This window comes from Zootoca vivipara, chromosome 2 (assembly GCF_965207765.1).
Source record: "Zootoca vivipara chromosome 2, rZooViv2.hap1.1, whole genome shotgun sequence".
NCBI classification, from domain to species: Eukaryota; Metazoa; Chordata; class Lepidosauria; order Squamata; family Lacertidae; genus Zootoca; species Zootoca vivipara.
The window spans coordinates 57,657,214-57,671,676 of NC_142584.1; the positions used below are offsets into that span (position 1 = coordinate 57,657,214).

General features: G+C 40.4%; 1 protein-coding gene across 4 annotated transcripts in view; it reads right to left on the reverse strand.

The window, feature by feature from the left end:
• Positions 1-14,463, reverse strand: part of FAM13B (family with sequence similarity 13 member B) — a 51,500-nt gene that overhangs the window by 29,353 nt on the left and 7,684 nt on the right. For 2 of the 4 annotated variants that reach the window (XM_088661940.1, XM_035105541.3), the window contains exons 2-7: positions 11,305-11,471; positions 10,557-10,746; positions 8,202-8,414; positions 6,667-6,841; positions 4,678-4,819; positions 3,056-3,219 (exon numbers count right to left, since the gene is read on the reverse strand). In XM_088661940.1, coding sequence (XP_088518066.1) covers positions 3,056-3,219; positions 4,678-4,819; positions 6,667-6,841; positions 8,202-8,414; positions 10,557-10,713 — 851 coding nt within the window. In that variant the 5' untranslated portion in view covers positions 10,714-10,746; positions 11,305-11,471. The remainder of the gene's footprint in view (positions 1-3,055; positions 3,220-4,677; positions 4,820-6,666; positions 6,842-8,201; positions 8,415-10,556; positions 10,747-11,304; positions 11,472-14,463) is intronic. The other 2 variants (XM_035105542.3, XM_035105540.3) reach the window with 1 other exon arrangement.

Here is a 14,463-nt window from a genome sequence, read left to right on the forward strand (position 1 = left end):
TAAGCCCTGCAGTCTACATAGAAATAGACTGCAACATGAGGTCACTACTGACAATAAGCTGCCCAATCAACATTTTAGCTCTAGTATGCTTTTCGTTCTATTACTTCTTGGTGCAAGATGGTGGATCATAAGGACTTCTGACCAGATTAGCATCCACTTCCTCAGTATGATCACCACATTTAAAAGAAACCTTAGCATATTCAGAGGAAATAATATGATATGGAATAATATGAACAAATAATATAAAGATAAACCCTGAGTGGAGTTATCCTCAATATACTCAAATTGCAAGAGAGCTAGCTTAAGTAGTTCTTAAAAGTAAGCAGCAGTGGGCTATGAAACATGTTTATCACAACAAATACTCCAGCCGTTTTAGAGGAGGATGAGCACCTGTTCAGAATTATTTAGGCATAGGGAATCCTGTCCATGCAGGATTTATATAATATTAAGGTAGCTGGAACACAAGAATTCATATTCTCCTTTTGTAGAAGCATTTAACAGTATCAACAAAAAAGTGCTTATCTAACTCAATCGTAATTTTTACATTACACAAAATTATTCAGGCTAGAAAACTAAGCTTTCAGAGAAAGGGAGACCATGAGCAGGGCCATCTCAAGCATGTCGGGCGCCCTGGCACGGAGATTGCTCCGGCGCCCCCGCCCCACCCCGTTTCTTGCCGTGGCTGGTGGGCGGGCACAGTGCGCAGCGTGGCGCCCCCCTGCTGGCCCGGCGCCACCCAGCCTACCCCTAGAGCCGGCCCTGACCATGAGCCACAGCCAAAAGCAGCCATACAAATGTCAAAATAAAGACCACAAAAAGCTTCCACCTTCAACTTCACAATGGAATGCCTATTCTGAAATCGATCACAGCATAATTATTACAGAAAGTGGATAGTTATGCAGTTTTGCAGGTCTTTATCATACCTTACTCACATCATTACTAAAAAAAACTGCTACAGCAATGCGCTTCAAAAAGTAATCACCAGACTACAACTGGCATCAGGACAAGGTCCCAGGTTTGTATGCTCCCCATCAGGGTTGTTGTGACTACTCTTGAGTAACGACCTTCCACATGCTTGTCTTTCAGAAGCTTTTATTAGTGCACATTATTAACAGTGTAACAAACTGCTGGTTTCATGTCTACTGCTCGAGTCAGATTCCTGCACTGCCCCCCTCCACGTTCTAGACCAACATGAAAGCCTCGGAACTGAGAAGCGTCTCCCTTTCCTCCTCCTCCTCCTCAATTCCGGCGTCGGGGGGGGGGGGGGAAGGGTCTCCGTTCTGACTGATTCCTGTCCTCTCTCTCCCTCTCTCCCTGCCTATGGAGCAGGGGCTCTTGGATGTTGCCAGAGCCCTGGCACTCCCTTTCCGTTTCCTGACTCCCTCCATCAGACCCTTCGCTCTCATGACTGCTGGGAGACGAGCTGCTTCGGATGAGGGGGGGCTGTTCTCTGTAAGCCCTCCCCCTTACACTCCCTCTTCTCCTTGCTCAGATTCCCTGACTTGGTTCGAGGCAACACTCCTGCTGTTACCATAGCTTTCCTGGCTTAAATATACAGTATGTGCAAACCAAACCTGGCCCACAAACCTCTATTGAAAAACAGTTTGAAGTGGTTTTTAAACCTGAATTTGTCCATTTTAATTATTTTTAGTCATTTCAGTTGTAAAAAACTTGTGTTCAGAAAATTTTCTGAAAAAGATTTGTGATATAGTTACTCTCTGGAGGAAGCAGGCCCCACCCCCTGCCCCGTTTAGCAGGCTAGACACCCAAAACACCCTTGCCATTGCAGCAACTGCTTGATTTTCTAAGGACACAAGGCCCATGCAATGGCTCCAATACTGGAAAAGAAGCAAGGACTAGATATGAAACAGCAATATGGGTTGTAACAATACAGGAGGAAGATGTGGAAACAGAAAAAGTATTATGGAAATGGTATAAAGCTAGAGAAGATTAGCTGTGTGGGATACTACATAACAATCATATGATGAAATCCAGTAGGTTTGGTATTATTTTGACCTCATCTTAAATTTATGCATTATTTCCAGTACCTATCTTCCTTAAAACAAAACAAAAACACTTCTATTTTACCATGAAGCCCCCAAATTGAAACTTCACAAAATGTAGAAAAATGTAGAAAAACTTCACAAAAGTTAGAAAAGAGTTTCTACATCTTGCACTTTTGTCACTCAGTCAGTAAAATCCATGTTCATTATAATATTCTTTTTATTCCAGAATATATAAAGTCCATTTCTACTCAAGTATATATATATATATATATATATATATATATATATATATATAATACAGACAGGAGGGAGGTCTAAGCACATGTCGAATCCTAACTTAAATCAATATAATATAGAATGGCTAAATCAGACTTCCTCAACCTCGTCCCTCCAAGATGTTTTTGGCCTACAACTAACCATGATCCCTAGCTAGCAGGACCAGTGGTCAGGTATGCTGGGAATTGTAGTCTCAAAACATCTGGAGGGCCGAGGTTGAGGAAGCCTGGGCTAAATGAACTGGGCCTGCTGAATTCTTTGGTACTGATTGAATCAAAAGCACACAAAAAACATGAAACTACTTCATAACCAGATTCTGTGAAATTTTAGTAGACAAGGCACTGATATAGATAGTAAAACAAAATGGATTTTTGTCATGAAAAAAGAAATTTTTATACACAAGAAAACCAGGACAGTGTAGCAACAGACAGGCACTTTGGGGTGGAATGTGGGAAACTCATATTCAAGTCATTTCTCAAACTTATTAACAACTCACTGTGTGACCTTGGATACGTAACGGGTACTTTTCCTCAACCAGACCTCTCTCATGAGATGACTGAAAAGCTAAAATTGTCCCTGTAAGTTCCTTAAAGTAAGAGTGGGATACAACATGTAATAGCTAAATTCTGGAGAGCTATTTTCGAAATGGAAGCATATAACAAAAAATATAACTAAACTCAAAAGCCACAATGGAAAACATAAGCAGCTATATTAAAGTAGTCAGGAAGCAGTACATAATCTAGGGATGGTGTCCATATTAGGAACCTTCATACCTTGTTGATGCTGAAACGCTACATGACTCCAAGATGCTCTCCATCATTTCTTGGGGCTCCATCTCCTGCCTGTATTCTGGGTCCTCCATGTTTTCTTCTTCTTCTTCTGGCAGTTCTTCAGACTGTTCAAGCTTTATATCTTCTTCATCCAACAGATCATTTATCTTTAAAAACACACACCAAGTGAGACCACGATTTCTTAGAAAGACAGATTTATTAAATTAAATTAAAGTGTGAGAAGTGTGCTCTAAAAATAAAGTTGCTTAAGCTTTTTTAGTAGGCATTTTGTGATTCAGATCTCAGCACTAACATAGAAAACAAAGCCAGCCACTAGATATATTTTCTAAATAAACATTGTCCACTATAGCCGTATCATCTACTGTCAAAGCCCAGATATGAGGTAGTTTCAATCAGCTAAGACAGGCATCCCCAAACTGCAGCCCTCCAGATGTTTTGGCCTACAACTCCCATGATCCCTAGCTAACAGGACCAGTGGTCGGGGAAGATGGGAATTGTAGTCCAAAACATCTGGAGGGCCAAATTTGGGGATGCCTGAGCTAAGATATTCAATTTTAAGCTATTGTACAGCTAGAGAAAAAGCACTAAGTCCCCATTATAGGATTAAGACTACTGGGACATGTTGGATAGCCATGTTCTCAGGCAGTAGTCTTTCTACCTACTGCATTTTTAACTGGCAATGCCAGTGATTTAATGAAAAGTGGTTTCAGAGCCAAAACCACACGTGTACAGACAACCGAGCAGTGCCTTGCTTGGCTGGCTAAAGCAACCCTATATAAAAACTCACCTAAGATTTACTTGTTGCCACATCACTGTAGGAGACAAATTAAATTCCTCATTTATTACAAAATAACTCTAGTCCTTAGTTAGATTGAACCACCAAATAATTTGTTTGTTCAACTCCATTCTCCAGGGTGCATGGGCAAGAATAAAGGGCAGGAAAAAACCGCAGATAGGTAGAGTTTACATTGATGAACATGTTGTAGAAGTTCTAAAAAGAGGCCCTAACATCAAAGCACAAGTGTAGTTTGAGCTCTGAATACTCCGTCTTTAGAATCTAGATCTATTTTAATTCCCAAACAAATAACTTTGCTTTCTCAAGTCTAAGCCATAATAAACAGGATTACAATTTCTTAACAATACAAAACAGAGGTAGTCAACATGCTGCCCTCCAGATTTTGTACTACTGCCCTAGGCATACCTAACCATCAGCTATGCTAGCTGGAGCTGATGAGAGTTGGAGTCCAACAATATCTGAAGGGCACAAAAAATTTGCTTCACAGGGTCAAGTGACTCTAGTGGAAACAATACCTACCAGAACACATATCCCCTCCCCAGAACTTTAATTTGTGTCACAGTCTGCAGAAGATTAGAAATAGGACTCTTTACCAAGCAGCAGCCAACCAACAATTTCTTCCAAGTTCTCTACAAATGTCAGATGATCTGGGGAAAGGCGAGGGTGTTGGCTGCAACCTCATATAAACTGCTGGCTGGTAAACCAAACCACTGTAAGTAGACCCTTACCTATAATCTATTATGAAGTTTCTCTAGGCTTTTTTAATAGCAAAGTCTTTTATTAAATTGAAGCTGTACACAATTCTTACCTGCTCGGTTACTGAACTTAAATCATTAGATGAAAAATCTTCCTCTTCATTTTCAAAGAGTTCATCATAATTCTCTAACAGTCCCGCCATTATTCTGCTAACAAGTTCTTGCTCTTTCAGATCCTCCACATCTGTGTAAATGCTAACAAGAAAGGCAAAAACTAAATTTATTATTTCTGAAACTAATTCCTCAAAGGTTATTAATATGTTCCTACAAGGGGCTTTGGGGTGGAGACAGAGATCCTCAAGGACATAAAGGAACTGTCTGTGCACATACTGAAACTTTACATCCTTCATTGCTGGCCACTTAATTATTTAATTAATTTTGTATACTGCCCTATACCCGCAGGTCTCAGGGCGGTTCACAAGTCACAATATAAAAACACAAAATACACAATAAAAATAAAATCAAGAATAAGACCAACCCATAGGAAAGGCAGGTGGAGGAGTCTGCACTGTTGGGCGCCGCGGTCTAAAGGCACCCACACCCACCACCATGTAAGCCCTCAAGGAAAATGCTGGGCAGGGAAGCTTTTTGGCAAAACTGTCTGAAGGTTTAACAGCTCCTGTTTGACAGAGCCTTTAATACCCTTGACACACAGCTGCTGCACAATCCCTACCTTCCTCCCAACTTTGGAGCTGGCAGTGCTTAAATAATACCTGCCCAACTCTTCAGCTTCAAAGTTGGAAGGCTGGCCACATGTCATGCTCACCAGAGGGTGGCATCACAGTTGCTGCGGCATGCTGAGTAAATATGTTGTGCATCCAATGCAACATGAGTAACTATGCATAGAAGCACAAATGGTGGTAGGTCCACTAAGTGGAAGCAAACATCATAAACTTGGGATAGCAACCACAAATAAAATTAAGTTTTTGGGAATTTGATTTGATTTGATTGCACAGTAGTACTTCGGTTTGCGAACGCAATCCGTTCCGTGGAGGTGTTCGCTCGGCGAGGCATTCACTCACCGAAGGCACGCTTCTGCGTGTGCGCAAAACGCCAATAGAGCGCTTCTGTGCACGCCTGCGCAGATCGCGTCCGCGCATCCGATGCCGCGGAACCCGGATGTAAACACTTCCGGGTCCGCAGCGTTCATAAACCGAGGTAGTCATAAACCGAGGTTCCACTGTACAGGAGAAAAATCAGCTTCTTATAGCTTTATATAATTATCCACTTCACAACACAGACAGGCAGGATAAATACTATAAATATTAAACAGACTAAAGATCAAGCAAACAGCTGTTAAATCAGGATAAACCCTTTTTATTTTAAATACTAGAATTCAGGAAGACATTGGAAACATTCAACTTTGGTTTAATTATTTTCAATGGCATTTTCTGTGCCATACAGAGTGTGCTCACGTACGGTTTATGTGTGTGGTACGGAAGCTGTACTTCTCAGGACAGAGCAGGGCTGTGTAGAATTATTAAAACAGCAGAGAGCATTATTGGCTGCTCACTCTCCACCTTAGAACAAATCTATACCACCAGGTGCCATAGAAAAGCACTAGACATATCAAGAGATCTAACGCACCCTGGTCACCATTTCTTTCAGCTCCTGCCATCGGGACGGAGATATAGAACTATGCAGGCAAGAACGAGCCATCTCAGGAACAGTTTCTTCTCTAGAGCGATTTTGGCCTTAAATGGAAAGCCTGGACTTTGAAGTCATCTTATTTTACTTGTTATTTGTATTATATTTACTGTTTTTAATTAGGTTTTGTAATTTTGGATTATGCGGAATGCTTTATCTGAGTGGATGTACCAACCGAGTAATTTCGTTGTTCCCGCAAGGGGACAATGACAATAAAGATATCTTAATGACAATAAAGATATCTTATTTTATGTTGTTACAGCAGCAAGGAATAAAATACTGCGTTCAAGGAAAACAAGCTTATTGAAGAGTGATAGCAGCTAGTTAGAAAAAAATGCATGTTTACTGCAAAGTCACATTCAAAGTAGCCAACAAGTTCACATTATCTAACTTACTGAAAGATATCAGGACCAAAAACTGCAGCTAGAGAACTTGCAGACCAAATCTCTTCATGATGCGTTGCTACATTAGCTAAAAACCTACACAGAAACTTTAACAAACTGTAATTAAGAGGCGGAAGCTGCTGCAAGAGAAACCTCAACTTTCTTCCAAATTCATCTTCATTAAAATCTGTAAATATGACAGAAGTATTGTTAATAAATGCCAATACGACTTTCAACATTTAACAAGACAATGTTAACTTCAGTAGTACAAATGTGTAACCAATATGATAAAAAGTTCCACTTGATTCATTGGAAATGCTCAGGTTTTTGTTTTTCTAAAAGGTTCAAAACTTGACCAGTATTCAGCACTTACAAGTTTCATATTAAGAGCACATTTCCCCTCATTTTATACTTTTTCTTTTCCCAATCGATTTGATATTTCAGTAAGCTCCTAGGCATTCCTGCACTGCTAATCACCTATTCCTTGTGAAATTCCAGCATTATTCTTGGACGCAGTTCACACTAAGACAAACTATGGCATAGTGCAAATGAGCAGGTTCTTGAACAGCAGATCAGTAAGGATTTTCTGTTCCTCAAGACCAGCTGATGCTGTATGCCAAGCCATGGTTTGGCTTAGCACTACGTCCAACACCAAGCTCAATCCAGATAAGCCGCAAACTGTAGTCAAGGTTTGCTCTATGGCTTACTGCTTGTTATTTATCAGGGCAGGGGGAGAATAAACCACAAACATGGGTTCAGGCATAACACCAAGACAAACCATGGCTTAGATCATAACAGCAGGACCAGAAGAACAGCAAAGCCGTCACAAACTTCTCTCTGGGAGCCCAGATAGTTCATTTGTACATTTGTGGTAAGTCATAGCTTAGGTTAGCACTATGCATGAACTGCGTTTGCTGAACTGTAGTTCTGATGGAGTGTTCCAATAACCACTCTATGTCCTGGGCAAAATAGAATCTGGAATGACAAACCTGGATATCCAGTCTTTTCCTTCGTGTCTTAAACCTTTCTTTAATTTTTTCAAATAAATTTGGTGGATTTTTGTAAATGTCAAAGACCCAGTTTAAATGAACACAGAAGCTATGCACCAAGGGAGAGAGGGATGTACCAATCATACTCGCTAAACATCTCCATCTTGCCTCCAGACCTGCCATAGCATTTTTGTGTATTGAGTGAATTTAAAATCAACACACACAGAACTGAACTACATGGCTGTTAACCTACATAAAACCCAAAAATCAACTAAATGACTCAGAGTTATGGGTGTTGGATTATACATCATGCTATAGCAAATATTCTGTTTGCACATTGATTAACTGGTAAACCAGAGGCAGAACAAATGCATGATGGTAATTTGGTTCTGTTCCCTGACCACATGTAGCTTGTACGTTCATCCAAACCAGATCAAATTTCCCAATTATCTTCATATAAATGTGGGGTTTCATACAGAAGAAACCCACAACAACCCTAATGTTTTGATATGCTTATTTCTTGAAGCTATTTAATCCTTAATAAAAGAATTCCAATACCTTGAGAAAGTTGTATCAAATGCATATGTAGAGTGCTAGGAATAACTGGTTCTGGAAGTGCTTGAAGAAAAAATCTAAGAAGACTAATAGCTGAAGGTACATCCGCTTCTTTAACCAGATCCACATCTTCTCCATTGTCATATCTTTGCCGAAGCCACTCCACTGTTTCTGCATTTCCATTGACTTGAAAAAGTCCTTCTTGCTCTAGACCTCCTTAAGTTAGAATGAAAATACAAAATTCAGTACAACTGCTTATTTTAAAAGGTGCATATCTTACAGCATTATGTGTGATCCTGTGTGAAAGACAGAAAATATTTTTATTTTTTAAAAATAAACCTTACTATAATGCTCCCCACTCAATTACACTATTGAGGTATGATATCTGAGATAGCTATAACCCCCATATTAACTGATTAATCACTTTCATAATATCATGAAGTTCCACATATGGTGCAGAGAAAGGGGAATGTTCAGGAGAGCCTTTCAAGCCCTTTCCTAGCTCAACAGCTGCACAACTGCAGTGCTGCCAGTTGGGTCTTACTATCTGGTACAGTGGTACCTCGGGTTAGATGCTTCAGGTTACAGACGCTTCAGGTTACAAACTCCGCTAACCCAGAAATAGTACCTCGGGTTAAGAACTTTGCTTCAGGATGAGAACAGAAATTGCGCAGTGGTGGCATGGCGGCAGCGGGAGGCCCCATTAGCTAAAGTGGTACCTCAGGTTAAGAACAGTTTCAGGTTACGAACGGACCCCCAGAACGAATTAAGTTCTTATCCTGAGGTACCACTGTAGTTGATATCACCACTCACCCATTAACTCTTGCAGCCCAGATGGGAGGGGATCTGGGTTGTGCCAAAGCAATTACTTTTACAAGAGGCTCTGAGCCAGTGAACCCTGCACTCCTTGATCTGACCTGTTCACAACCTGATGGGGCAGCAGAGCTAACTTCGAGCTGTGTAACCTTACTCTGGAGATCAAAGCAGCTTGCTCATTTCCCTGTCTGACACCCTCATCTTCCTAAGGCCCAGGAACTCTGAGATCAATGCACCCTGCATTTCATAGGCAGTTCCCTCAGAGTGCAAAGGCAGCTCAATGCTCCCAAAGTCTTTCCCACAGATGGAAAAACATGCTTCTCTCTTAGGACTCTGATCCTAAACTTTCAGTAGCATAAATTCCATGAAAGCATAAACTTTCAGTAGCATAAATTCCAAGTGTTTAGACACATGGGGATTCTAGAACCCTGAAGGTGGCAAACATTATTAGAAATAAAAGGTAGGAAAAAGCAGGAAGAATGTCAAAACAGAATACAAAATAAATCAGAGCACTTTGGCTCTAAAACTGACTAATCCCAGCCTATTCACTACAACATAGTCATTCTGGTCTACTCACAAGTAAGGAGGATGGTCTGCTTCCTGGTAGAATGGGGGGACCCAGTCTAGAGCCTGATGGTAGGAGGGACACAAGCTGCAAGAACAGCTCGGCTGTTAAAGACTCTATCCCTCCCTTTGGAGGGAATGACAGATAATTAGTCAAGTGGGTCACGTCTCCTAGGTAGATAAGCGTTTGCATAGAACTGGCAGGAAATTTGTAACAGGATGGTTTAGAGAAACGAAGTGGGAAGTCCAATGTCTGTCTTCACTCTGCTGGCTGTACTTCAAGTCTTATTTACAGATGTGAGCAGCTTCCTATGGACTGGCCAGTTTTCAGAAACCACTTGGGAAAACTAGATTAGCGTCTATAATTATATTTCTTGTGTGACTTATGAATGGGGGAAGGGCTGTAGCTCAGTGGTGGAGTACATGCTTCACATACAAAAGATACTTGGTTCAATCCCTGGCAGCTCCAGGAAGGGCTAGGAAAGCTTCCTTATCTGAAACCCTGGACAACCACTGCCTGTCAGTGCAGGCAATATTGGGCTAGATCAGAAATTCAAAATTAGCTAAGTACTGCAGACTCCCTGTTTTTCAAAAGCCAAGCAATGGACCCCCTACTTTTGGGTGGGTTACCTGGACTCCCTGGGGTCTGAGAACCACCAATTGGGAACCACTGGTCTAGATGGACCAATGGTTTGATCCAGTATGAGGAAACTTCGTAGGTTCCTAAAGTCCCTCCAAACAAAAACTGATAAAAAGAGATGGCACCAGCCACCACCTCAAGATGCACTTTGATGTCAGTGGAAATGTGTTTTTAAATGGATCAAACAGGGCTGAAGGACAGGGTACAATACCGTTCACTTTCATAAAGTATAATGATGGAAATCTAAGTTCATAAACTCAAAGAAAGTTTACAAATGAAAAATATTGATAGTTCCAGACTTTAAGTCTGTAGTTAAGGCACAGCATGATGATACATACCATGTTCCTCAATATAGTCCACAACATGGCGGACTATGAATGGAACTTCACTGCCTGGCTGTCCTTCCTGCTGGAGTTCATCGAGTGGAATTCCAAATATTTTGTTAGTGAGAACAGAGTTGCAGTTACTCAAAGAAGGGGAGGAGCTCTTCCTCATATCTTTATGCAGCCCAATATCAAAGCTGTCTTTCTGTAAAATACAGTTGCCTTGCATTGAACTCCAACATTAAATGCCGAGTCACACATAAAAATACATCAGTTAATGAATAAACTTTAACCAGAAACTAGAACCCCAGCTATGAATCCCACACAAAATATCTTCCTTAAAAAAAGATTTATGGTACTCTCAAGCCCAGAATGTGATAAAAACTGAAACAGAATAACCACACAATGATTTTAGTTCCTGCAAAACTAAGATATATAAAACTGGCAACAACAGCTGCTAGAATTATTGCAAATAATAAGCAGATTTAATCACATGTGGTAAGCCTGCTAAAAGCCCCAAAATACTGAAATACAATAGAAACTATCATTTTTTATTTTAAAAAGTGTCACTTGCCAATTGTACTATACTGTATGCACTGGTTACTACCAGACAAGTTTACACCAGGTATTAGAAATGTGTATCATTCCTAAACAAGAGCAGCTGAAGAGATTGCGGGAAAATTTGGCTTGGCCAAATTAAACCGTACTTTAAACTATGGTTCTAATAATTTCTTAAAAGAAAAAGAAAGTTGAAGAAACCTACCTCAGAGCACTTAAACACCTACGTTTACAAAATATTTTCTACGCCAGCTACCCTTACTGACCAAGCATTCTCTTGTCATTTATGGCTGCTTGAGGTTATGGCAGAAGATCAGCCTGTAGTTCCTCATTGAAGAAGAGCAGAACTCGATCAGTACCTCAGCTGTTAATCTGGAAAACAAAAAGAAGGATTTAAGTACACTAAATTTTGTGATTATTTAAAGAGCAATGTATAGAGGCTGGGGCAGGGCAAGATGAAGAGTCCATGGTGGAGCTACCGCCATTTCCCATGACCTGCATCGCTTGATGCAACAAGGGCAAAAGGTGGAGAGCAGGTGTCTCATTCCATACTTTTCTTTCTCCCCTCCCATTGACCACAAATTTAATTATTTCATTCCATCACGAATCACCTTCTGTGATATATCTTGAAGCAACTTAAAAATAAAACTACCAACAAAAACAATTATAAGAGTTTAATACAAAAAAAATTGAGAGACTTAATTATACCACCTTCAGGACTGGGATATTTTTAGGGTGTGTCAGAGGAACAAGGGAAGCTGAGGTTCTGTGGATCCACAGAAACAAAATATACATTTTAAATGCTATAATTATTTAAAACTCTACATGTTAAACCCTTATTTTAAACTCCAACTTAATCCACATTAAAAGCAGCTAAGATTTTCAGAAAAACAAGTCAAATTACACCACAAGATAAAATCAGAAATGCATCCATGAAATTGTTTTTTATTTTTTTTAAAAAAATGGAGTCAGCATAAAAACTTTTATCAGTTAATATTAATCTTCCTCAAATAAAACAGTCTTGGCAAGATGGTGCAAAGTCAAAAGAAGAAGCCACACAAACCTCCCATGCAAGTTCACTCCACAACTGGGCCACAGAAAAACCACAGACATCAATATACATCCATCCATAAACACAATGCCATTTAGGGCTTCATAGATAATAACCAGAACCTCAAATTGTGCTTCGAAATATTCTAAAGCAGACACCATATACTCACACATATGTATTCCCATAAGCAACCTAGCTGGAGCATCCAGGACTACCTGAGGCTTAGAGAGATTCTTCAAAAGCAGCCCTATGTAGAGAGTGCTATAGAAATACAATTTCAATGTAGCCGAGCTGTGTGTCATCAAGACAAGCGGGGAAGGGCCATAGTTCAGTGGAAAAGCATCTTTATTCCATGTAGAAGGTGCCAAGATAAATCCCTGGCATTTCCAGTTAAGGATGGGAATATCCCGTGTTAAACCATGGTGAACCTTTGCCAGTTGGTGTAAACAACACTGAGCAAGACGGACCAATATTCCTATGATCTGAATAGATATGAGTCAAATGGAAAGCTACTTTAACGTCACCTTTTTCATGGGGATTTACAATTAAATGACACTGGTCATGAGACCTACTTAATAGCCTACAGATAATGTAGTTGCAAAGTTTTTAAGTACAATGTTTGTTACTAACAATTATCTTTAATCTGATAGTAACATTTACAAGCATGAAACCATTTCTTAGATTATCAAGGTTCCTAGAATTACTAGACTTTTATATGTCTTACATTAAGTAATGTACAGTTATCATATATACAAAATCCTTTTTAAAAAGCCACTTACTCACTCAAAGAGTTTCTTCTTTTGAGTCTAGTATAAGCCAAAAATGGAATCCAAAGTGGAACTATTTACCCTTCTTGTAATGGAAGGACCTGCTAGGAGCTCAGGGCAATGACTACCCACCCTGGGGTGGATTGAGGTTACTTAAGAGATACGGTAATGATTTGCCCAAGGCCACTCAGGGTTGAAAACATATCAAAGAGCAAAACTGTGCCCATTACACCATAATGGCTAGTGACTGACACCTGTCAAAGTTCAAAAGAGGCCATTATAATTAACCAGCTGATCAGCAATTAAAGCAACTTTCTTTGAAGACATGCTTTCAGTGCCAATCATCTGACTGGCACTGGGAATGCACCTTTAGAGAAGTAACTTCTGATCAGCCAACTGGCGGATACAAAGAGCTCATTTGATGCTTCTGCAGAGGGCAGAATGCTCATATAATCAGAGCATTTCCCCCTCTGCAGAGAAAGTGGTTTGGATTCAAAGTGCTTCCTCCAACTCTCTTGGCAAAGTTACAGTTGATCTTCGCTGATTGACAGTTGTACAGGGCTCTCCCCAAACCACAATCACCTTATCATAAGTGCTTGCAGAGTCCCACACTATGCTTAGAAGCCCTGACAATCAACTACCGTGTTTCTCCAAAAATAAGACACCGTCTTATATTTATTTTTCCTCAAAAAACAACAACACGGTGGCTTATTTTCAGGGGATGTCTTTTTTTTTTAATTAAGTATGGTACAGTTTAACCTACAAGGTTAAACTGCCTATCACTATGGCTTATTTTCGGGGTATGGCTTATTTTTGGAGAAACACAGGGATTTTATCTGTCCTATACCTGATGTCATATATGAAGTCAGGTGCAGGGCAAGTGGGCAATAAACAGTAGCACAGTGTCACAAATTGTAAGGCACAGGAATCTGTAAGGTCCTACTTAAATTGCCAGGTGTAGGTCAAGTGGACATAGCTTGACCAAAACTGCCTGGCAGGCCAAGTGGGGGGTGGTTTCGCAACCCCTGGTGTAGTCAATATTGAACTATATGGGCTGACCTGGTATGAGGCAGCTTTCTATGTTCCTTTGTAGGGTTCTCTCCCTCCTTCCTTAATTAATTGGGCTTCAAAACATGCATAGGAAAAGGGACAAAGGCATAGCTATGGAGCCTTCACAAAGAAAAATGGAGCTATCTACCAACTAAGTAATGTGGATATTCTTTTCCCCACTGCATGAAAAATATTGCTCTGCTCCTGATCACTGTTTCAGGAAAGTTCTGGCGCACAGTCACCAAAACAAACATGGAATTTAGGGCTCCTGAAATCACATAGTAGGAAAAACAGAATCCTTATTTTTTGTAGTGCATTCAACGTAGTACAAGCAGACTTCCACTCACACAACAGAACTTCCATTTCTTCGGCTCTCCCCATGTGTCACCAAAATCTGCTCTGGAGAGTGCCCAATCCTTTGGAGTCTATCTTGAGAGCACACAAGGGGAGCCGGTGGGCACAGGCGAGGAAGATAAAGTTACATTGCACAAACTTA